This window comes from Vigna umbellata, chromosome 6, assembly GCF_029865625.1.
Source record: "Vigna umbellata cultivar VRB3 chromosome 6, Vumbellata_1.0, whole genome shotgun sequence".
NCBI classification, from domain to species: Eukaryota; Viridiplantae; Streptophyta; class Magnoliopsida; order Fabales; family Fabaceae; genus Vigna; species Vigna umbellata.
The window spans coordinates 7,332,767-7,356,065 of NC_142170.1; the positions used below are offsets into that span (position 1 = coordinate 7,332,767).

The 23,299-nt window shown below is 37.1% G+C and overlaps 2 protein-coding genes across 3 annotated transcripts; one reads left to right on the plus strand and one right to left on the minus strand.

Moving 5' to 3' along the window:
• Positions 1-126: 126 nt before the first annotated feature.
• On the minus strand, positions 127-16,127 carry LOC124842549 (uncharacterized). Its single transcript, XM_088093493.1, is given in 13 exon segments — positions 127-224; positions 343-352; positions 449-5,099; positions 5,215-5,431; positions 5,434-5,652; positions 5,655-5,874; positions 6,042-6,923; positions 7,411-7,683; positions 8,122-9,091; positions 10,830-10,958; positions 11,313-11,971; positions 13,959-14,075; positions 15,876-16,127. Coding segments are annotated over 13 exon segments (8,697 nt in total).
• Positions 16,128-17,300: 1,173 nt separating this feature from the next.
• LOC124842544 (disease resistance protein Roq1-like) lies at positions 17,301-22,945 on the plus strand. 2 transcript variants are annotated; one of them, XM_047319052.2, is made up of 7 exons: positions 17,301-17,487; positions 17,590-18,217; positions 18,313-19,411; positions 19,713-19,985; positions 20,634-21,500; positions 21,672-22,352; positions 22,752-22,945. In XM_047319052.2, exons 2-6 carry the CDS (start codon positions 17,658-17,660, stop codon positions 22,296-22,298), a joined length of 3,426 nt encoding a protein of 1,141 aa, XP_047175008.2. In that variant the 5' UTR covers positions 17,301-17,487; positions 17,590-17,657; the 3' UTR covers positions 22,299-22,352; positions 22,752-22,945. The 2 variants fall into 2 exon arrangements, with proteins under 2 accessions (XP_047175008.2, XP_047175007.2); XM_047319051.2 differs by having other exon boundaries at positions 17,616-18,217.
• The last annotated feature ends 354 nt before the right edge of the window (positions 22,946-23,299 follow it).

The following is a 23,299-nucleotide window of genomic DNA, read 5'->3' on the forward strand; positions in this document are numbered from 1 at the left end:
ATAACAATTAATAAGAAAAATAATGAATCAGTGATTAATTAGGACCTACTGTTTTAGAAAATATTATGATTACCTTGGTCCCAAAAGATGCATGTTCGTGAGCCTCTCGTATCTTTGGTTGCGCATTCAAAACCCCGCATAAGACAAGTTGCTTTCCTTTACTTCTGCATTTCTCAACTTCATCTCTTCCCTTGTGAGTAACCAATTGTAGGGCTGTAAGATATCTCCACAGAAAAGAAAGAAAAATAATGCTCAGACAGAGAGAATAATAGAATTCTAGAGGGAAACAGAATTTCCTGTATATTCGCTCCCTTTCCAATCATTTGTATACCTCTATATAACAGCATACATGCTACGCGAAAAAAGTAAAAATGACAAAAGGAATAAAGTTAGTTATGATCCTAAATCCTTCTAGAACCATAACACTGCCAAATCATCAATTAGTCACGTAGTCGTTGAGGTGTGTGGGTTTCCTTCGGATTCTTTTGGGTAATTCTCCTCTGTCCACGTTTTCTTGATCCTGTGTTGGGCCTTGAGGCTCTTCATCAGTAATGGGCCTAACATCTCCTTCCTCTTGAAGAGGCACCTTGTCCTCAAGGTGAAATTGAGCCTGGATTTGGGACCAAAGTTCCCAGCTAGCCTCTTCAAGAGGTAAACCCTGCCAGTGTATGAGTACCAATTGTTGGGGGTTGTCTTGATCCTCGGACATCTTCCAATCCAAAATAGTTGCAGGGATAAGGATGGGTTGGTTGTCCACGATATCTGGAGGAAGGTTCAGGGGCGGTGGTGAGGGAGTTGGCCCATGATGTGGTCGGAGAAGGCTAACATGGAAAACATTGTGAATTTGTGCTGAAGCAGGGAGGTCCAGTTTATAGGCCACTTCACCTATTTTCTCCAAAATTTTGAATGGTCCAAAAAACCTTTTCTGCAGTTTACCAAGGTATGGACCCGTAACTGAGTGTTGTCGACGTGGACGGAGGCGCACGTAAACCCAATCCCCAATTGAAAATTGGAGATCCCGACGATGCAAGTCTGCCCACCGTTTCATAGCCTCTTGAGCCCTCTTTAGATTGGAATGCAATTTTTTGATAATGGCATCCCTAGATGAAATCTCAAACTGAACTGCTGCGTTAGAAGTGTCAATGTTCAATAGATGAGGGATGCTCGGGGGAGGATGACCGAACATGACTTCAAATGGGGTAAAGCCGGTTGAAGCGTTTTTGGTGGTGTTAAAACACCATTCTGCCCAAGGAAGGAACTTGCCCCAAGAGGAAGGACGATGGTGCACAAAGCAACGTAAATACTGCTGCAACACTTTGTTGGCAACCTCGGTTTGACCGTCAGTTTGAGGGTGGTAAGCGGTGGACATTCTCAGTTTGGTCCCACTAAGGCGAAATAACTCCCTCCAGAATTGGCTCAAAAAAATGGTGTCGCGATCAGAGATCATGCTACGAGGAAGACCGTGTAACTTGCCAACCATGTGTACAAACAATTCAGCAACTTTGGCAGCGGAGAATGAACGTGGTAATGTGCCGAAATGCGCTCCTTTAGAGAAGCGATCGACAACCACTAGGATGGTACTCTGTCCTTGATAGGGTGGCAGACCAATAATAAAATCCAAGGATAAATCCTCCCAGCAACGAGAAGGTGGAGGAATTGGTTGTAGCAACCCTGGTGGACGTTGTGTGGGTATCTTAGTCTGCTGGCATGTGATACATTGGCTCACAAAAGTCTGCACATCCTTCCTCATGTGTTCCCAGTGAAAATTTGCTTGAAGTTTGGATAGTGTGCGAGTGATCCCTGGATGGCCTGCTAAAGGAGTAGAATGAAATTCATGTAACAACAAGGGAATCATACTACAAGATTGAGGCAACCATAGTTTCCCTTTGAAGAGTATAAAATCATCGTGCAAGGAATACCCAGGGAAGGATAGTGGTGATGCCAGAAGCTTTCCTTTGAAATCTAAGAAATCTTTATCTGCACTAAGAGAAGACTTGAGATCTTGTAAAAAATCCAATTGTGTGATGGAAATAATAAACAGGGAAAGGGCATGAGTAGAGGGAGTTGGAGGTACTCTAGAGAGTGCATCAGCAACGGTATTAGTTTTGCCCGGTTTATAGTGAATTTCAAAATCATATCCAAGCAACTTTGCCAAATATGATTGTTGATCTGGAGTGAGGACCGCTTGGGAGAGCAAGTCCCTGATGGATTGTTGATCAGTATAAATGATGAAATGACGACCCAACAAGTATTGACGCCATTTTTGTACTGCAGAGGTGATGGCACACAATTCCCTGATGTAAGTAGAAGAATTCCTCAATTTAGGACAGAATTGTTTGCTAAAAAAAGCAATAGGGTGGCCTTGCTGTGAGAGGACTGCACCCATTCCAGTTCCAGAGGCATCTGTTTGTATAGCGAAGGCTAAGTCGAAACGAGGCAAAGCCAACACCGGAGCATTAGTGAGAGCTTGCTTTAGGTTGTTAAAGGCCTCGGTAGCAGCTTCTGACCATATAAAATTATCCTTTTTCAACAAATCCGTGAGAGCAGAGGCAATAGAGGCATATCCTTTGACAAAACGTCGATAAAACCCCGTAAGGCCAAGAAATCCACGGATAGACTTCAAATTCAATGGGATGGGCCAATCGATAACTGCCTTTATTTTAGAAGGGTCTGGACAAACCCCTGTAGAGGACACCACATGGCCCAAGTATTGGATGGACTGTTGACCGATTGAACATTTAGAACCCTTGAGGCGGAAACAATGATCCAATAAAAGTTTGAAGGCTGTCTCGAGATGAGCAACATGATCATCCAGTGTGGAGCTGTAGACGAGTATATCATCGAAGAAGACGATGATGAAGCGTCGAAGATGTGGTCGAAAAAGGTCGTTCATGGTAGCTTGGAAGGTGGAAGGAGCATTACACAAACCGAAGGGCATGACCTTGAATTCGAAATGACCATTGTGAGTTCTAAATGCTGTTTTTGCTGCATCGGATGGAAGCATCAAAATTTGATGAAACCCAGAGAAGAGATCCAACTTGGAAAACCAAGACGCATGTCCCAGTTCGTCCAGTAATTCGTCGACTGTGGGAATGGGAAATTTGTCCTTGACGGTGACAGCATTGAGAGCCCGGTAATCAACACAGAAACGCCAGGTGCCATCCTTTTTTTTAACGAGAAGGACCGGTGATGAAAAGGGACTAGTACTGGGTGTAATGAACCCTGATGCCAACATTTTCTGAACCTGAGATTCGATTTCTTCCTTTTGGAAGTGTGGGTAACGGTATGGGCGAACGGAAATAGGTGGCGTATTGGGAAGGAGGTTGATGGTGTGGTCAGTTTGGCGAGAAGGGGGAAGTGATGTGAGTGTAGAGAAAAGGGTTGAGTATTGTTGGATTAGTTGTTGAAGTTGAGAAATGGTGGATGTTGGTAGTCCTGCGGTTGATGAAGCAGTGGTGGAAGAAGAGGATGAGGTGACAGGTTTAGGTGAGGGTTCTAAAGTAAGTTGGAATAAGGCTTCGACGCGATTTGTTTGTTGGAGGCGTCTGAGTTGATGGGCGGTGATGGGTGAGGGGTTTGGACTTTGTTCGCCTTTTAACTCGACCATTTTATTTTCCCACATAAATTTCATGAAGGGCCCATTGTAGTCCATGATGAAGGGGCTGATCTGTGAGAGCCACTGGACACCCAGAATAAGATCTGTCCCAGAAAGATCAAGAGGGTATAGGTCCATGGGAAAAAGAAGGGATGCAATAGTAACGTGGGCCTGCGGGCAGAAAGATGTGCAAGGTAAAAAATCCCCATTACCAACCATCACACGTAAAGGGTTTGGTGTGGGTTCTAGGGAAAGATTTAGAAAACGGGCCACTCTGGATTGGATAAAATTATGGGTTGCCCCACTGTCCACCATGATTTGAACCTCAAATCCGCCTATGGATCCACTGATTCGGAACGTCTTGGGGCTCCATTGACCCGAGAAGGAGTGTAAACTGATGAGACCCGCTTCTAAAGGAGTGTCATTAGGAGGATCAGCCACATCGGTGAGTGGATTGGTGGGCTCCTCGTCATCAGCCACTATGAGGAGAAGAAACTGGGATTTGCAGCGATGGCCTCGCGTGTACTTCTCGTCGCAATTGTAGCAAAGATTTTTTTCTCTGCGGGCTTGCATTTCGGCCTCCGTAAGTCTCCGAATAGGTAATTTGGATGAGGGTGTTGGAAGGAGAGGGGGAAGTGGTTTAGGGTTAGTGGCAGCGGTAGGTGTGATGTGATTTGGGGGTGGTCGGGAGAATTTGGAAAAGGGTGGTGATGATAATTTGTTTTTGTCATCGTGGAGTTTCGCAAACGCCACTGCTTGGGGCATATCGGAAGGTTGGAGAGCAGTAACTTCTCGTCGGAGGTGAGGTTTGAGGCCGGAAATAAAACAGCTAAGGTAGAAGTTAGAGGGATACCCAGAGATCCGATTAGATAGGGATTCAAACTCAGAGATGTATTCTTGAAGGGATTGCGTCTGTGAAAGCTTGCAAAGAGCAGCGATGGGGTCCTCAAACTTAGAAGGTGCAAAACGTAACTCCAAGGCTCTGAGGAAAGCTTCCCACGAGGTTAGGAGACTGTTGTTGTGCATCCATTGATACCAAGCTAAGGCGGGGCCCTCAAGGTAGAATGATGCTATTTGGGTTCTTTGATCTGGTGGTGTCTGGTGGTAATCAAAAAACTGGGTGATCTTGAAGATCCACCCCAATGCATCCTCCCCGTTGAATGAGGGAAGATCGAACTTGAGAGGTCGTGGAGGTAGTGAGGGAGAGTGCGAAGGGGATGAGGAAATTTTTGATTCGAGAAGGGAAGTGCGGGCGTCGATATCATGAAGGGTATTAGAGAAATTGGCTTGAGAAAGGAGAATCTGTTCCAATTTTTTGTCAAGGTGAGAAATGGCGTCAGAGTGGGAAGCCATGGAAGAGAGTTCTCTCAACGAGAGCACCAAAATGTAAGATATCTCCACAGAAAAGAAAGAAAAATAATGCTCAGACAGAGAGAATAATAGAATTCTAGAGGGAAACAGAATTTCCTGTATATTCGCTCCCTTTCCAATCATTTGTATACCTCTATATAACAGCATACATGCTACGCGAAAAAAGTAAAAATGACAAAAGGAATAAAGTTAGTTATGATCCTAAATCCTTCTAGAACCATAACACTGCCAAATCATCAATTAGTCACGTAGTCGTTGAGGTGTGTGGGTTTCCTTCGGATTCTTTTGGGTAATTCTCCTCTGTCCACGTTTTCTTGATCCTGTGTTGGGCCTTGAGGCTCTTCATCAGTAATGGGCCTAACAAGGGCAGCCGGAATATAGGACCAGAGTTGGTCTTGCTTTTTTTAACAAAAACAAAGTTGAAAGGGTGTACTTCATTGATAGGGTTGGAAGAGGTTGTCCTTGTTGCATCCTTTTAAAGTCATGTACATCTGTTTTTAATATACTCCTCATCCCCCATGCATGGATCTTAACCCTTGATAGGGTTTTAAATGTGATACGTGCTCCTGTTTTCACAAAATGACAATGCTCTCTCGAGATATAAATGATCCAACAATGATTTGATTTAGCAAGATATTGCGTGTTCAAATAATGTGGCATATCACAGTATTCTTCTGTATGTTTACTTCGAAAGAAAGATATAATGGGTGCGATGAAGAATCACCGACAACAGGAGCAATGTTTCCCTCAAATATAACACAAAATGCAAAGCCCATCCAGTCTTCATCCACATTAAATTCCTCTATCCTTATAACTGAATCCCCTTCAAATCTTTTGGTGAACCACCGCGGAATTTCCAAACCCCAAGGAACACCAATGTCAAAGCCACATCGAAAATGACAGGATTCCTGATGTCACCACAGAGAAAATCACCATTTTATTATAATTAGTTGTACAAAAATAATAGGTAGTTAATATAAGCATTTTTTACAAACAATATTTAAAGACACTCCTAATGACAAATTAGGCAAATATGTCATCCAAAAAGACAAAGAGAAGGTAGTACAATGTGAACCTTAATTAGTCTGAAAAGCCATGCAAGTTCCAAACTCCAACAATCCCAAGGTTTGGACAATATATCAACCATCTTGATACAATTAAAAAGATATAAGCCTGACCTATGATCACGAGATCCGGATACTGCTCTAAAATACTTCCCCCCTGATGCAGCTCCTTCAAATGGAAGGTTAGACAAAGATTTAAGCTCATGACAGTGCGACAAGTTTATATATGCTAGACAATGAAGCACCCTGAAGGAGTCAGGTATAGAAACAAAATTGTTTCCCTGTAGATTCAGTCTTTCCAGACATCTTAACTCTCCAATAGCATCAGGTACTTCTAGTAGATTGCAAAAACTTAGGTCTAGAAAAATCAAACATTCCAAATGGGATTTAGAAGCTTGTCTTGGGAGCAGATTTGTAAGTTTAAAACAACGGCATAAATATAGAGTTTGAAGAGATACCAAGGAATTAATATCATTTGGTATACTGACAAGCTTTGTGCAACCTCTCAAACCCAAGAAAGTAAGACTTGAAAGGACTCCAATAGATTCATGAATAGTGGATAAGCTTGTACATTCATCCATGTCAAGGTACTCAAGATGTGTTGTCCTTGTAAAATCTGGCGAGCTTTCAAGCCTACTACAACCAGAGAGATGTAGGACTTTCAGAGAACTCATGTTCCCTACACTGCCAAAGTCAATGATAAATAGATTGCAACAATTTCGTAAACTCAAGAATGCAAGCTTCTTAAGAAGACCAATTGATGAATGAACATGTGATAAACTTGTACATCCAGAAAGATCTAGCCTTTCAAGTTTTATGATTCTGGAAAAATCTGGAGTCTCAATTAGATAACTGGAGTTGCTTAAATCAATCCTTTTCAAGTTGGGGCAGCTCTGTGAAAAAAAAAACCACCTATTAGCATCTAATCTTAAAACTTCAATTTTATTATTTCTCTTTTACTTTGGTATGGATTGAAAATTAAAGACACACTAAAGAGTTAAAAAGAAAAGTTTCATTTAGGTTCGTTTAGTGGAAAAAGAAAAACATTATAATGTCATCCAAAAGGATGGATTACGATGATAGTCACGTAAATTAATAAAACTTCTATAATAACCAACAATTAAATAATTAAATGCTGGACAAAAATACACTGAAAGATAATTAAAATAATCTCTAAAATGTTTTCACTTTTAAAATAATGTTTACTCTGATTTTAATTCTAAAATTATTATCACATGGAATAATACTCTCCTAATTATCTTTCACAGAAAAAACTAATGCATTGCCGCCACTTCTTTTGGGAAGTTATGGAGATAGTCTATCTTTCCGTGATTTCTTCAAATCACGGAGAAGAAAATGGAAAGAATGTAATTATAATACCTTGTGGCCTTCCCATAAACGTGTGATGTGACTGTTAGGCATATTCAACTCCACAAGATTAGAGACTGTAAAATATGGAGGCAGAGAAGCAAAAGGATAATCATGCCATAGAACATATTGCAATCTGTCAGAAAGAAATTCCAACCTTCCTGAAAGTTTTGTGTGATATAATATCAGCAATGTGAGCTCCTTCATTCTTGACAATCCATTAACATTACACTCTGACAGTTCTTCCTTTTTATTTAAAACGATGGCTCTCACCCTCTCTGTCCCCTGAAACGCAAAGATAAACATGTATAAAAAAAACTTAATTGAATCATTTCAGTCATTAGAACACGAAACACCTTTCTAAAAAGAAATACTGAAGTTTTAATTTAAATAACTGTATTTGAAGTATATTTTTTTAATCATATTACTTATGTAAAATATTCGATAGGACATTTTTGTAATAAAAAAGTTTTCAGATTCAATTACATATTTTCTATCTATGAAACAAAAATGCAATAATTACTTCAAAAAGTTCAAACTTGATTTCCACCGAGTTGAAAATATATACAAAAAGTTTAAATATTTACAATAATAAAATGATTATGTTAATGTTAAGGAAATAAACTTTTAGTCTAAACAGAATACCCAATGCTCTCAACTATGTTGCTAGATATTAAAAAAACATTTCACAAGACTCACTAAGTTTAAAATGTTAGTGGTTACCGTTTCTCTCGTCAAGGCTTGAAAGAAGTCTTGATGAAGCCATATTCTACTCCATGATCCTGGCTCCTCGGGTGATTCATCACGAACCATTTTCTTTCCTAATTTTCGTAACAATTCATGCATAAGAATTTCTTCATTACTAATAGTGATGAGTGATTTCTCAATGAGTCTTGAAATTCCAATGCGAGGATGTAACCCACAACCGTCTAGAATTCGCTTAACATAATCCACCCTCTCCCCTTTAAAGAAACAAGCAATGTGTAAAAATATTTGTTTTTCCTCACGTTGTAGTCCATCAACACTTATTTGAAGTACATTCATAATTTTGTCATCTGGACCATTCTCCAATCTATTCAACACATCTCTCCATTCATCAGCATCTCGAGTACACAAGAAAGAACCCAACACTCTAATTGCCAATGGAAGACATTGAGCGTATTTGAGTACTTCAGGAATCATTGCGGCACAATTACTGTTTTGCTCTTCACTTTTGAAAGCCCTTCTATAGAACAATTCACCAGCATCCTTATCATTCAATAATGGAACCTTGTGTATCAACACATAACCCTCATACACTTTCAAAATATGCTCATCTGTGGTGGTAATAACCATTCTACTTCCCTTCAAAAGCAATTTGGGCTTTACGGCCAAATTTTCCAATTGCTCTAATTCATTAATATTGTCCAGAACTATGAGGAGTTTTATGTTGCAAAGCCTATTTTTTACAATCCCTGATATTTCAATAGGACTACTCATATCTATGTTTTCACGTAAAGTTTGATTGATGATGTCTTTGTGTACAGCAGTATGGCCACCATCCCTATAAAGTTTGCTCACATCCTCAATGAAACAAGAAGCATCAAACCTATGAGAGATTTTGTCATATAGGACAGCTGCATGAGTCGTCTTTCCTATTCCATTCATTCCCCAAATTCCTAAAACTTGAACAACATCACTCTTTGAGCTTAATGTTAGAAGTGGACTTGAGCCTAACTCAACCCCACAAAACCGGCTTGTAGAGTGAGGTTTGCACCCACTTATAAAGTAAGAATTGACCTTATTCCTAGTCGATGTGGGACTCCCAACACACCCCCTCCACGCCGAGGTATAGACATCTCGTGCGTGATAGTAGAAATTGGGTGGTCCGATAACGGCCCGATATCAGGTAGAATAGAAGAATTAGAAGCCCGATACCAGGTGGAATAGAAGAATAGAATGCCCACTTAGAACTCGCTAGGATAGGCTCTAACCATGGGATACAGGGTAGTATGAGTTGGTTGAATGGCAGAAGTAGTACCACAGTAGTAATGATCTAGATGTTTAGGTCGAGTTTTATTTCTAAGGGAAATTCTTTGTTCAACAGTGGGAATAATGATATTATCAACAGGATGAGAAATGTTACAAGGTGAATGATTTGGAGCAGTGGAAAAAGGTAGAACAGTAGGAAAATCAAAGAAAATGACATCAGAATTATCATCATTTGTAGGAGAGGGAGGGGAAGTAGAACTATTTTTATAGGGAAAAATATTTTCATGAAAAATGACATTGCGAGAAATGATAATAGAATGTGAATATAAATCATACAGCACAAACCCTTTGGTTCCAGATTTATATCCAAGAAAAATACATTTAGTGCTTCTGGAATCAAGTTTTGTACGTCCTGCAGTGGCAGAGCTGGAGTATGATAAGCAGCCAAAAACTTTTAGATTTGAAAAATCAGGTTTGATTGAATAAACTAATTCATAAGGAGATTTATTGTGAAGAAAAGGTGTTGGAAGTCTATTAATAATGTGAATAGCAAGTTTTATAGCATAAGACCAAAAAATGTTAGGAACTTTAGATTGAAAAAGGAGAGAACGACAAACATTAAGAATATGTTGATGCTTCCTTTCAACAATGACATTTTGTTGAGGAGTAGCAACACAAGAAGTTTCATGAAAAATACCTTTAGTAGAGTAAAAGTCATTAATAAAAAATTCTTTGCCATTGTCAAATCTTAGAATTTTAAGTGTACAGGAAAATTGATTTTCAGTTAAAAGAATAAATTTTGGAAGTAAGTTTTTAACATCAGATTTTTGTTTTAAAAGAAGAATCCATGTAAAACGACTGTAATCATCAACAATAGTTAAAAAATATTTGTATCCATCAATAGAAGAAATAGAAAGGGGGTCCCAAATATCAACATGAATTAGATGAAAGAAACAAGGAGATTTAGTTTTGCTAACAGAAAATTGAAGACGTTTTTGTTTGGCAAAAGCACAGGCGTCACAAGCATCAATAGATTGAAAGGAAATATCAGTATATTGAGAGGCTAAATTTTGAAAAACTTTATTTGAAGGATGTCCAAGTTTCATGTGCCACAAATTACAAGAATCACTAGAACTGGTATGAAAAGCAGAATGAGAAATATTTAATTCAGAAGTAGTTGTGGCATTATTACTAAGAAGATAAAAAAGGCCCTTGTATTTCTTAGCTGCCACTATCTATAATCAAGAATGGCATCATACTGATCTTGAGAAAAAGTGTATTAGTTCTTTTGCAATGATCGCAGTATTCATTAGCATGATTTGAGAAAGCCATGAGATGTAAGAAGTGGACTTGAGCCTAACTCAACCCCACAAAATCGGCTTGTAGAGTGAGGTTTGCACCCACTTATAAAGTAAGAATTGGCCTTATTCCTAATCGATGTGGGACTCCCAACACTTAATCTTAGTTTATCTTCTAATGCTTGTACCCGTGGTTGTATCCCAATAAGGTCATCAACAAACCAAGAGAATTTATGACCCAAATTTTTTATTACAGTTTGTACAATATCTTCAATTACTTCAGATTCGGACCTGGAAGAAAAAAAAATAAAGAAAGAAATAAGCTTAAAATGCTCTCAATCTCTTCAAACGATTTGATGATAAAAATTAAGATTAGTTTGTTTTTTTAGTCTTCGTAGTTTGTCAAATGACTAATATTGTTTTCTTTATTTTCTTGCACTCACCATTTTGAACCCATTCCTTAAAATAATTATTTGCTTTCAGATCAAAAAGGATGTAAATAATTTAAATTACAGTCACACTCCAATGTTTAGAACAACAATTCTATGGAGATAAACCTTCTAATGTTTTTTAAAAAATAGTAAAATGCATATATAAGAGGCATAAATATAGAAAACAGAGACAATAACCATAGCTAACAGATACCTGTTTCTGACATCCCAACCAGCTAACGTGCCAAACCAATTCATAGCTCTCTCCCATCGATAAACTTTATCTGGCTTTCCTTTGAATTTCTGTCTGAGCGAAACGAAGGCCTTCTCGTATACCCCATTCTGATGTCGTACGTGAGACGGATCAACATCATAGAAAACAGGGAAAACAGTTTGGTTAGATTGCTGTTTGCAATCAGCTATAGTGGCCATTTCGTCCAAACACCACGACGAGGAAGGATAATCTTAGGAGAAAACGATGATAGAAATTCGAGAACCTCTGATTGCTTGTGGAAGCTGTGATGAAATGGATTCTCCTTTGCGGAGCTTGCGGTCGTCTTTAAAGACAAAAATACCCTTCCGGAGAAGATGATAGTAGAGATGATCAACGAAAGAGTTGCGGTTATCAGGGCCTCTGAAACTGATGAACACATCGTATCTGTAGTCTTGGTTTTGGACAGTGTCGGATGAGTGATGGGTAGAAGAAGTAGATACTGATGAGATCACATCGGAAGAAGATGATCGACCACAGAAATGGCTCCAAAACCATCTCCTCCCTGATTTCTTCTTTGGTATCGGTGGATGGTAGTGACTGTTTGATGAGAGGGTCGCACCTCTCAACAAAAGTTGTGCATAAAAGAATACAGTATAATACTAGGAAGTGACTCCTAGATCGTCTCTCAAGGACCAATTTGAGTTCAGTCTATAGTAGGGGTTTTGAAGAGTTTGTGAATGCAATTGAACTAGATTAAAATGCATGAACAGAGCATTAAACTAATTACTGGAGTAAATAAATATCCAAACATAATTGAAGCTATTATTTGAAGCTATTAAAAGGCAATGAGCTAACAAATTAAATGCACATTAGACTAAAGCATGGAAATGGTAAAACAAAATTCACTACTGATTCAAGCATCAATCAACACAATGTAGAGAGAATTTTTATAGCTAAAGCAAAATAAAAGACAAATAAAAAGAAATGCTTTTCTAAAAAGAATTGCAAATGAGTCTGGACTCTTAATTGAAAACGCACTCTCTAAGGGACGTCACATTATACTCACTCCTTCAATAATCAAACACCGTGAAGTCACCATCCTATTTTTTAAATGAAAGAAAAGAAAACAGTGCACTAAATGTTACTCCATGAATCAGCGCTATACTTCTGTTTCTTCCTTATGCTCCATGATCGTAGCTACCAAATTGTAAGTGGCAAAGAAAAACAGAAGCACCGTAAGCAGAAAAAGCAGAAAAAGCGGTGACTTGACCCGTCCGACGCTTTTCTTCACAATCATTTTCAAAATCTTGTCCAATTCCGAAACTCCGAGAAACCAACCCTTAGAGATTAAATTAAAATTTAAAATTCATTGACACCATTACAGTCCTTGAAAATTGCAGCTATAATGCATAACTATAGTCAATAGACATAAACAGAATCCTTCAGTCATTGCTCCACAAGAAAAAATGTCAAAAGATCAGAACTTGCAATATATTCAGAGCCTCCCAATGGGGAAAATCCAACCTTGGCTGTGCAAAGACGAAAAAGATTGAAACTTTGGTAGAGAGAATACAAGGGTGGGAAATGTATTAAAGGAAGGAAAGGAAGAAAATCTACATCCTTTGCTACTGAAAATCAACCGAGAGTCCCTGCCTCAGACGTAGCCTCCATAGCAAAATAAAATGTGTTCCTACATGGTTGCGGCTGGAGCATCCACAAAAAATTAAAGGTGTAGGACCCCCCCTCCGTGCAGCTCTCCAATTAAGGGTGAATGACCCACACCCCTTTCCAACGTGGCTTCAGCGTGTGGGCCGCCTTTTGCTTCACTTCTTCAAGCTGGAAAATGAATGTGTGTAGCAGCTTCTCTGGACACCCCCTTTGCTTGCTAGATGCACTTCCAAAAATGGGACCGTGATGTGCTGCTGCGTGTGATTGCTATGAGCGTGGACCGTGTGCATCCAAGCTTCACTCCGTGCAATGCTTCTAAGTGTTGCTATCTGCACCCCATTGTTGTGCTGGAGTTGCTGGATAATGATGTCCGTGTGTGCCTCTTTCTTTCTCCTCCGTGGCAGCTCTTGTTTTTGTTGGACCATGTGCTTTCTTCAAGGTGGCGGCTGGACTTCCAAGTGTGCACCCCCCTTCTTTTCTCGTGGACGCGTGCTGCTGAATGGAAGAAGGTATGGGCCGTGTTGCTTGCTTGACACAATCAATTGTCCATGGGCCAATCTTCCAAAACAGTGAGCTTTGAAGAATAAAAGCTGCAACGTGTTCTGCAACACACCATTTACCATTGAAAATCCAAAACCTTTTCCTTTCCATGTGGATGTGGGTCATGCCAAAATGAATGAATAAAACCGTGAGCACTTGCAAAGTGGTCCCCTCCATCATTTCACTTCAAGTCTTTGGTGATTTCCTACGTGAATTGTTATTGTCTTCAAAAATTCTTGAGAAAACCGTGGACACTACTTGGAAAGTGGTGGAAACGTAGATGCTTCTCATTCATGATTTGCCAATAATGAATTTTCCAATGGGTCCTAGCCGTGTGCAATTGAATGAGTAGAGATGTTGGTGCCTTTCTTATTCAATTGATGAAACCGTAACATCCCAACAGAAAAATTAAGCCCTTCTTCCAAAACGGATCAGTACATCTTTATCTGAATAAGGCGTAGCTTCTTCCAAGTAAAATAGTACAGTGTGCAGATGAATATTCTTCCAAATGTCTCCATTTGCATTTCCAAATCCATTTGCATTTCCAAAATTTCCCTGTAATTATTAATGTAAATAATTAACTCAGATAATTCAAATTAATTAAAATAAGAATTTCTGATCGGATTAAGCTCAATTCAGTAAAATGGGAAAATACTGGACAATTAAGCATAATTTCCCGATTAAATTCGGTACAATAAACTAAGTGAAGTGAATAAAATATTGACTCATCACTGTTCGTTCAAATTCATACCACAACCATTAAGAGGATGAACATGGAGCTCTTTCAAAAGATGGTCAAAAACATGTGAGACACATTACATAACTCAAATGGAGTAGAGATGAGTTGCAGTAATGGAAATCCCTAGAAAAAGATAAGCATTCAGAAACTTCATTACTTGGTAAAGTTGCATATGATATTCCTATTTTTATATTGGATTAAAGACAAAATTAAGGAATAGGAAATTTTTCAAGATGCTCTGCCTCTTCCATTAATCATCTTATACCTTTTAATTTTTTTTATTATTATTTTTTACCAAGTTTAGTGATATGAACTTTTAGGTACCCTATGAGAGGGAATTACGAAATTTTGGTTACTATATTTATGTGCAGGTCTCTTTGTTTTTTATTCTCTTTTATACTAAATAAATATAATAAAAATGTAAAAATTTTGTCTATTTATTTAAGTAATGATTTTTTTATTGTTAAAAAACATGTACATATAAAATTAATGCTACTAAAACAATTTTAAAAATTATGTTATTATAAAATGAATATAACTATATAAAATAATTAATGGCTATTAAAATTTAATTTAAACTTTTTTAGTATTATGAAAAATGTTGTGATCTATAATTAGTAGTATTGAAAATAATACATAGTAGTTATTTTAAAAAACTTTATTAAGATAAAAAGTAAAATTATTAATATTGATAATTAATGTGAATATAAAATATTAATATTAAATTAAAATTTAAAAAATTAAAGTACTGATAAGTAATTGAAAAAACTATTATTATTGTGTATTAAAATAGTAATTTAATAATTCAATTATAATTGTTCACAAAAATCGGTAGGATTCATTATATGAACTCTCCATTCACCTCTCGATCGGGTCATAAACTTTTAGGAGCTTATTTTCTTACGCAACTTGGTGGCAGTGATTCTATAAATGAACTCGTCGTTCACCATCCCATCGTCGGATTATGTTTTTGGGTGATGCGAATCAGGTGGTAGTGGTTCTTTTTATAAACTCGTCATTTACTTCCCGATCGTCTTATTACTTTTTGGGTTCGGGTGACAGTGATTTTATTTATGAACTCGTCGTTCACCATCCAATCGTCTTATTAGTTCTTGAGTTGGGTGGCAGTGATTCTTTTTATGAACTCGTCATTCACCACCCGATCGTCTTATTCTTCTGTGGGCTATTCATGCCGGGCAGCAATGATTTTTTTTATGAACTCGTCATTCACCTTTGGGTCGGGTGGCATTGGTTTTATTTATGAACTCGCCTTTCACTACCCGATCATCTTATTAGTTCTTGAGTTGGGTGGCAATGGTTTTTTTATGAACTCACCATTCACCACCCGATCGTCTTATCCTTTTGCGAGCTATTCGTTGTAGTTCTTTTTATGAACTCGCCTTTCGCCGCCCAGTTTTTGGTTAATGCGCCAATAGTAAATAGTGTAGGTAGCGGAAATCTGAAGTATTGCATTATATATCTTAAATGAGGAAGATAATACAATGATAATTTTAACTAAAGTAAGATTTCAAGTGCGAAGCGATCCATGTATTAGGGACGGTTCTGCCGTTTGGATGAGAGAGACGTTACGCCCCATTTTGAAGGTTTTCGGTTACCCTGAAGGGTCCCTCCCACTTCGCTGCGAGCTTGCCATGAGTGGCCGCTCTTCCGGCGCCTCCTGTTTTTCTCCAGACCAGGTCGCCTTCTTTGAAGCTCTGGGGTTGTACTTTGGTATTGTATTTCCTTTCTACCATTCGTTTGTAGGCTTTTGCCCTGAGGAATGCTCGGTCACGACGTTCGTCCACAGTATTCAGTTCCACCCTGAGCTCTTCGTTGTTGAGCAGAGGGTCTTGCAGTTGCCGCCGCATGGAGAGTTCCCCCAACTCGACTGGTAGCATGACGTTAATGTCGTAGGTAAGGGCAAACGGTGTGTTGCTGGTTGTCCCATGTGGGGTGCATCGGTACGCCCACAAGACTTCAGGGAGTTCGTCCACCCACGCGCCCTTCTTCTCTCCCAACCTCTTCTTATGTTTAGTCACTATTGTTTTGTTCACAACTTCTGCCTGACCGTTTGTTTGGGGTGCTCTACCGAACTCGTAACATGTAAAATCCCCAAACTTTGGTAAAACAACCTAGTTTCCTATCGATAAACTGTCTGCAATTGTCGGTCACCACGGTCTGTAGAAGCCCGAATCGACATATTATTTTTCACATGAATTTTTGTACTTGTTGGGCTGTTATGGTTGCGAGAGCCTCAACTTCTACCCACTTAATGAAATAATCGATGGCGACTAGGAGGAACCTCTTTTGTGTTCGTCTGAGAGGAAAGGTCCCACGATGTCCATTTTCCACTAGGCGAACGACCAGGGTGAAACTAGAGTATGTAGCTTGTTTGACAGGACTTGTGGAATATTGGCATGAGCCTGACATTTTTGACATTTCTGAAAAAGGTTTTTAGCGTCTTCCTTCATTGTTGGCCTATAGTAACCGGTTCGAATGGTGCGAACCCTCATATTACATTGGCCGGTATGAAACCACAAACACCGTTGTGAAGCTCATCTAGCACATAGATCGCCTCCTAGCAGTTCACGCATTTCAGAAGAGGAGTCGAAAATCCTCTTTTGTAGAGATCATATGGTACAATCTGTTCTTTATGGGTGTTTGTCAGGTAGCGTACGGGTATCAACTCGTATAGTTTATTTGTTTTATAGATTTGATTAAAAATAAGTCATTTTCTTAAACAAAGTTAATTGGAAGAATGCGTTTAAATTATAAATTGTAAAACCGGAAATAAAAGACAATGAGGATGTTCAACACTGAAGAGATGAAAAGAAATCGATAACCGTGAAAAATTCAAATATAATTCAGAAAGTAACGAGAAATGCAAATTAGCAAGGATAGAAAAAACTCACAAAAATTTGAAAAGGATGATGATCTGGAAGATGAGTAAACAAATTATCCAGTAGTTTTATAGTTTTTTTTTTTCAATTAAAGAATGAAGAGCATCTAAACATCAAAATAAATAGAAGTTGACCGAGCAAGTCAAGCTCCTCTGAATATCATGATATCATATCAGAAATCTTGAAATAAAATGGAAATTTCATATTTAGCTGCTACGTACCCTTAAAAACCCAAACTCGTCTTGGTTCTTGATTGTTCTTCTCTCCACTGCGTACACAAGGCCATCAAGAATCTTGTCATATGTTCAAAGCAATAGCTCCTGCGCAGGTAAGTTATAGTTCAGCTCCACACTTCAATTCTTTCATACCTGATATGGTTTCCACCTTCTAAATCTTTTCAACAAATCAAATCTACAATTTTTATTAATAGTTGTTCTTCCGCTGTGTGGTGTGAAGTTGAAGGAATAAACACTACCACTTGTAGCGTATAATTCATAGATGCTGAAACCTAAATCAGGGCTTCAACGGTTTTGGGACCGCTTCGGTACTCGATCATCGGGATCCACTTCTTCTTCATACGACTCCTCGGACACCATCCAAAACCAACACTACAGATACGATGTGTTTATCAGTTTCAGAGGTCCTGACGCCCGCAACTCTTTTGTTGATCATCTCTGCTCTCATCTCCTCCGAAAGGGCATTTTCGTCTTCAAAGATGACCACGATCTACAGAAAGGAGAATCCATTTCCCCACAGCTTCTACAAGCAATTCAACTTTCACGCCTTTCTATCATTGTCTTTTCCAAAAATTATGCTTCTTCCACCTGGTGTTTAGACGAAATGACCGCTATAGCTTCTTGCAAACAACAATCAAGCCAAATTGTTTTCCCCATTTTCTATGATGTAGATCCATCTCATGTAAGACATCAAAATGGGGTATACAAGAATAACTTCTTTTCACACAGACGGAAATTCGGAAAAGATCGGGACAAAGTTCTTAGATGGAAGAGGGCTATGACGGATTTGGCCAATTCAGCTGGTTGGGATATGAGGGACAAGTAAGCATCAATTACAGTCTTTGCTTTTCTGTCTTAGATTCATAGCATGACAATTTAAGTAATAGTTGAGTGCTCTATTTTTCCTTCTCTTGCAGGCCAGAGTTTGCACAGATTCAAAGCATTGTTCAAGCAGTAATTAATAAATTAGGTCATAAGTTTTCAAGGTCTGTGAATGACCTTATTGGGATACAACCACGCGTACAAGCATTAGAAGACAAATTAAGATTAAGCTCAAACAGTGATGATGTTCGAGTTTTAGGAATTTGGGGAATGAATGGAATAGGAAAGACTACTCATGCAGCTGTCCTATATGACAAAATCTCTCATAGGTTTGATGCTTCTTGTTTCATTGAGGATGTGAACAAACTTTATAGGGATGGTGGCTATACTGCTGTTCAAAAGCAAATTATTCATCAAACTTTTCGTGAAAACATAGATATGAGTAATCCTATTGAAATATCAGGGATTGTAGAAAATAGGCTACACAGCATAAAGGTCCTCATAGTTCTGGACAATGTTGATGAATTAGAGCAATTGGAAAATTTGGCCATAAAACCTAGATTGCTTTTGAAGGGAAGTAGGATGGTTATTACAACGACAGATGAACATATTCTGAAAGTGTACGAGGGTGATGTGTTGAGACACAAGCTTCCCTTATTGAACGATGCGGATGCTCGTGAATTATTCTGTAGAAACGCTTTCAAATGTGAAGATCAAAGCAGTAATTGTGCGGCGTTGATTCCTGAAGTACTCAAATATGCCCAATGCCTTCCACTGGCAATTAAAGTGTTGGGTTCTTTCTTGTGTACTCGAGATGCTGATGACTGGAGAGATGTGTTGAATAGATTGGAGAATAGTCCAGATGACAAAATTATGAATGTACTTCAAATAAGTGTTGATGGACTACAACGTGAGGAAAAACAAATATTTTTACACATTGCTTGTTTCTTTAAAGGGGAGAGGGTGGACTATGTTAAGCGAATTCTAAAATGTTGTGGGTTACACCCTGACATTGGAATTTCAAGACTTACTGAGAAATCACTCATCACTATTAGCGATGAAGAAATTCATATGCATGAATTGTTACAAGAATTAGGAAAGAAAATGGTTCGGGACCAATCTCCGGAGGAACCAGGATCATGGAGTAGAATATGGCTTCATAAAGACTTCTTGCATGCCTTGACAGCAGAAACGGTAACAAGTTACATTTCCAAACTTAGTGAGTCGTTTTATTTGTATTATCTAGCAACATTTATTGGTTATTCCATTTAGACTAAGATTATTTTCTTTAGATCGTTTTCTTCCCATTAAATAATCATTTATTATTGGTAGTATTCATACTTTTATATCAATATATTTTCAGTACGAGGGAAGGGAAGTTTTGCTTTTTAATTAGGACTTCACTATTTTCCTTTTCTATAAAAACGTTTCGTATTCTAACGATTAAAATGATTCAATTATGTGTTTCTTGACATGTTTATTCTCTATTGTTCAGGGAACAGAGAAGGTGAAAGCCATAGTTTTAAATAAAAAAGAAGAAATGTCAGAATGTATTGTTGACGGATTGTCAAGAATGAAGGAACTTACATTACTGATATTATATCACACAAGAGTTTCAGGAAGGCTGGAGGTTCTTTCAGACAGACTGCAATATCTATTGTGGCATGATTATCCTTTTGCTTCTCTGCCTCCATACTTTACAGCCTTTAATCTTGTGGAATTGAATATGCCTAACAGTCACATCACACATTTATGGGCAGGCGGCAAGGTACTATAATCACTTTTCCACTTTTATGTCACTTTCCCATTTTCTCTTTTGACTTTTGACATCATAATTTGGAATTTTAAAAAAAATTGAATAAATTACTTAAAATAATGTAACATGGTTATATTAATAGAAAGGTTTAAATGTCTTATGATAATTTCAAGTCACTCTGATATTTGTAACTGTTTTAATTAGTATAGATAACGTTAAATTTTGATGATGTTTTTACGTCGACGTGCATTGTTTGATTTGGTTGAATTTTTATTTAAATTAAAAAATTATGACATGCCAAAATTGAATCGGTTTAACTTTTGCTTGAATATTATGGTAATAATTTTGAAATTATAATTCGAATAAACATCTACTTAAAAGTTAAATTTTTTTAATATTATTTGATTATTTTGGGTGTAATTTTCTCTACCATTTAATTACTAAGATAGTATGAATTGTAAAAGTTTTATTAATTTGAGTAACTATCATCAGTATCCTTTTGTATGACATTCTATTGTTTTTTCACCTAATGAACACAAATGAAACCTTTTTTCACCTATATTTCTTTAATTCTGAAAGCATACCAAACTGAATGAATTAATGAAATTGAAGTTTTAAGATTATATGGTAATAGGTGATTGTTTACTTTTTTTCTCACAGAGCTGTCCCAACTTGAAAAGGATTGATTTAAGCAACTCCAAGTACCTGAGTGAGACTCCAGATTTTTCCAGAATCATAAAACTTGAAAGGCTAGATCTTTCTGGATGTTCAAGTTTATCTTATGTCCATTCATCAATTGGACTTCTTAAGAAACTTGCTTTCTTGAATTTACGAAATTGTTACAATCTAGTTTGCATTGACTTTGGCGGTGTATGGAATATGAGTTCTCTGAGAGTTCTACATCTCTCGGGTTGTTCTAAACTGGAAAGCACCCCAGATTTTACAAGGGCAACAGATCTTGAGTACCTTGACATGGATGAATGTACAAGCTTATCCACTATTCATCAATCTATTGGAGTCCTTTCAAATCTTACATTCTTAAGTTTAAGAAGATGTAGGAAGCTTGTCAGTATACCAAATGATATCAATTCCTTGGTATCTCTTCAAACTCTAGATTTATCCGGTTGTTATAACAGTATGAATCCGATGCCAAGACAAGCTCTTTCGTCCCATTTAAAATCCTTGATTTTTCTGGACATTAGTAATTCCAATCTAAAAGAAGTACCTGATGCTATTGGAGACTTAAGATGTTTAGAAAGACTGAATCTACAGGGAAACAATTTTCTTTCAATACCTGATTCCTTCCGTCAGCTTCATTGTCTAGCATATTTAAACTTGTCTCATTGTCATAAGCTCATATATTTGCCTGACCTTCCAACTGAAGGAGATAAATCAGGGGGGAAGTATTTTAAAACGGTATCTGGATCTCGTGATCATAGATCAGGCTTTTATCTTGTTAATTGTACTAATATTAAATTGTCTCGACTTGAGTTCCTCGGACTTGAACGCTTCTTCCACCTAATTAAGGTTCACATTCTACAACCTTATCTTTTTGTCTTTGGCTAACAATTGCCTAATTCATCATTAAAAATATTTTTAGAGATTTAATTGTAAAAAATATTTTTTATTATCAGCCAATTAAATTCTAGTACAAATTGATTACCATAAAACTATTTTGTGATTTTCTTTTGGTGATAGGAACCCTGTAATTTTCGGTGTGGCTTTGACCTTATTCTTCCTTGGGATATGGGATTTCGACCTGTCTTCGGTGAAACATTCTTAGGGAATTCAATTATAAGGATACTTCAATGTGTTATGAATGACAACTGGATTGGCTTTGGCTTTTATGTTACATTTAGTCGTGGGATTGATTTTTCTTCTTCTCACTGTTCATTATCCCATCCACTTTATCTTTCTTTTGAAAGTGAATACACAGAAGAGTACTTTGATATGCGATTTAATTCGGAGAGAGATGAATGCTTTATGTCTAGGCATATTTGGATAATTTACATCAGTCGAGAACACTGTCATTTTGTGAAAACAGGGGCGCATATCACATTTAAAGCGCAACCATATCTTAAGATCGAAGAATGGGGGATGAGACCTATACTCAAACAAGATATAAGTGACAGTAAAGGGAAGAAATACATAAAATTTTCCAAATTAAATCATGATCATGTGGACTTTGAGTATGTAGAAAAAAGCAACAGTGGTTCAGGGCCGAAAATCCAGCTTCCTTACAATTGGTGTGTCACAGAAGAAGAGCAAGTTGAGAATACTGATGCAAAGGCGAAAGAAAATAATCTCTCCAATGCAGGGCTTTAAGTTGCTTCTCAGAGATATGAAAATGGAAGCTCACACATCTTTTCCGGACATATGGTAATGATCTTCTCCCAAACAATTATTCATAATTAATTATTGATCAAATATTTTTATTTTCACAAAAATATATATTTAAACTTATAATCTATCCATACATAATTTAGTGAATCTAAGACTAAATTAGCATAATATTTTGAAACTTCATTAGCAAATACATTGACATTCTAATATTATGTATCCTTTATATTTATTTTCGCTTTTATTGACTTTCTCTGTTTCATTCTTTAAATAATATACTTAATCTAATTGTTGTGCAGTAAAATTTGTTGACAAATACATCTTTTCATATTTATATATAAGTATATATTTAATTTAATTTTATGTATTGGTATATTAAATGCTTATTAAAATATCATAATTTATTTCGTTTAATATTTCTTTTTCATTTTATAACAGATTCTTGAAACACTTAATCCAGTCTTCGAAAGATGTCGAAGGTGAAAGTAGGTTTGTGCATGTAAATGTTTAATTTTTATGGTTGAGTAAGTGGATCCTTTCATTTTAATTTATTACTAGCTTTGTTAGTGATGTAAGTAACCAAATCTACACCTTATTTAGATATGCTATTCCCTCTTTATTTGACTACGATAGATTAAAGGTATGTTTACTGAAACAAAATAAGTTACTAATTAGTTTATTTCATTAAATGTTTTAGTAACAGACATATCTATTGAGTTAATGTGAAACAACATATATACAGGGGGTTTAGCCTGTAAGTTATTTTAGTTATTATTTATTTCTTTTACTAAAATATCTTTTTCTTAATAATTTTATATCATCTTTAATATATATTCACATAATTTTGTGTTTATAGTAGAATGTTAACATTTCACCATTTAAGATATTGAACCATGATACTAAATATTTATTTTAATTATTACATTACTGTTAATGTTTGTTGTGGTATTTGTTTTTAATTTTTATGTAATTTAAATCAACTAAGA

Coding starts and splice junctions, on each gene's coding strand:
- LOC124842544 (XM_047319052.2), top strand. CDS start 17,658: ATGCTGAAACCTAAATCAGGGCTTCAACGGTTTTGGGACCGCTTCGGT. Junction 18,218..18,312: donor GGTTGGGATATGAGGGACAA/GTAAGCATCAAT, acceptor CTTCTCTTGCAG/GCCAGAGTTTGCACAGATTC. Junction 21,501..21,671: donor GCTTCTTCCACCTAATTAAG/GTTCACATTCTA, acceptor TTTTGGTGATAG/GAACCCTGTAATTTTCGGTG.